This window comes from Trichinella spiralis, assembly GCF_000181795.1.
Source record: "Trichinella spiralis strain ISS 195 chromosome Unknown Scfld4918, whole genome shotgun sequence".
NCBI classification, from domain to species: domain Eukaryota; kingdom Metazoa; phylum Nematoda; class Enoplea; order Trichinellida; family Trichinellidae; genus Trichinella; species Trichinella spiralis.
The window spans coordinates 1-1,495 of record NW_003531857.1 but is presented as its reverse complement, the minus strand read 5'-3'; the positions used below and the strand labels follow the sequence as shown (position 1 = coordinate 1,495).

Below are 1,495 nucleotides of genomic sequence, written 5' to 3'. Positions count from 1 at the left end.
CATTGGATAAGTGTGTAACAACATGATGCGCAGGCGTGCACGTGACTACCGTACGCTCGGCTTCCAGCAGTTCAGTTGTTATTATCTCAGGGCATCGTGTGTCAACGGCGTTAAAGGTTCAGGCAGTACTGCTACCCTTGGGCGTTCGGTCGTCAGGGAGGGGGGAAGCTTGGCAGACCCTACTGATGTGGCCCGTTCTTCCGCATGTCCAACACGTTCTGCGGTCTTTCTTCTCCCGCCGGCGTCGCTGCTGGGGAGTCGCTCTCTTTGCAGCCGCAGGGATGTCCGTCATCAGCAGCTGCTTCAACTGCCGCGCCACTTCCGCCAGTTCTTCTCCACCCTCCTTTCGCGTCGTTACCGGGGCAGCTATTGCCTCTGTGACGTCGACCGCTGGCTCCAGGTCTTCCTGGTCAGCGTCTGCTTTGACTGAAGAGACGCTCGCCTTGAGCGTGCTGAGCCCTCTCCAAATGCGCTCTTCCCGGGCTGTAACTTCAATCGCATCCGTGAAACTATCCGTCCTGCTTTAAATTGTTGCAGTAGGATCTTGGCGGCTGTACCACTCAGTCCGGTAAACGCCTTCGTGAACAGCCAGCGCGAGTGACCAGCATAAATCCGCACGCTTTCACCCCGTTGCTGTTTACGCCGGAAAAACTCAGCGGAGAACCTCTCTGAACCGGTGCGCACACCGAAGGCTTCAAACAGGGCTGATTTCAGTCCATCGTAATCGTCCGTTACCTGGACGTGCATAGCCCTCATTACGCCCGGCACCTCCTCATCAGTATGATACTGAAAAAGGGATGCTCGTCTCTCCGGGGCTATACGGGAGGCACGGAAGTGCTTTTCCAAGTGTTCAAACCAGGTCTCCACGTTCAATAACATGGTAAGTATCTCTGACGGCCTAATCCATTCCGGCCCGTCGATCCTGCCGCGCTCGCCATTTGTAGAGTTCGTCGACGCTACGTGATTTCACACCATCGCGAGAGGTTAAGAGTTTATTAGACAAAGCACAAAACAGCGAAAACAGCAATGACAAAATAAGAAAGACGGAATAACAGCCGCACCGCCCACGATCACCGGCTTTCGACCAGGCGTCCCCTACTGTCGATGTCCTACAAAAATGTGGGCGTGATATGCAGGTACAATTTCACGGTCACCGTCACAAATTGAAACACTGTGTTTGCTTATGAATTTGCATAGTGATTGTCACTGACGTGTCCTGTTATGTTCGGAAAGTGAGAGTCATGAGTCCATTCTCCTAGGCAACCTATGTGATCAGACTGGCAACCAATTGAAAAATAAAACGGTAAAAAGTAGCCGGAGTTCGTTTGGGGGAAATCGATTCATGTCCAAAGTTTTAATTTTAGCAGCTTCTAAATGTGGTTTGATATGGTTTCGAACTAGACTCATCAAATGTTCAATAGGCCGTGGCCAGTTTTTGACCTGTTGGGAAGTTGGTGATTAATAGCAGAAGTGAAAAAAATTGATTGGCTTTAAA

General features: G+C 51.0%; 1 protein-coding gene across 1 annotated transcript; it reads right to left on the bottom strand.

Annotated features, from left to right (window-relative positions):
* Positions 1–118: 118 nt before the first annotated feature.
* On the bottom strand, positions 119–879 carry Tsp_13567 (zinc knuckle protein). The gene is made up of 2 exons (XM_003367048.1): positions 575–879; positions 119–521 (listed from the first exon to the last, which is right to left on the bottom strand). Exons 1-2 carry the CDS (start codon positions 877–879, stop codon positions 119–121), a joined length of 708 nt encoding a protein of 235 aa, XP_003367096.1.
* Between the last annotated feature and the right edge of the window lie 616 nt (positions 880–1,495).

Bases quoted from the DNA above. Each gene is read 5' to 3' on its own strand.
- Tsp_13567 (XM_003367048.1), bottom strand. From the start codon at position 879: ATGTTATTGAACGTGGAGACCTGGTTTGAACACTTGGAAAAGCACTTC. The intron at 522-574 runs GTTTACCGGACT...AACAATTTAAAG, and splicing joins CGCTGGCTGTTCACGAAGGC to CAGGACGGATAGTTTCACGG.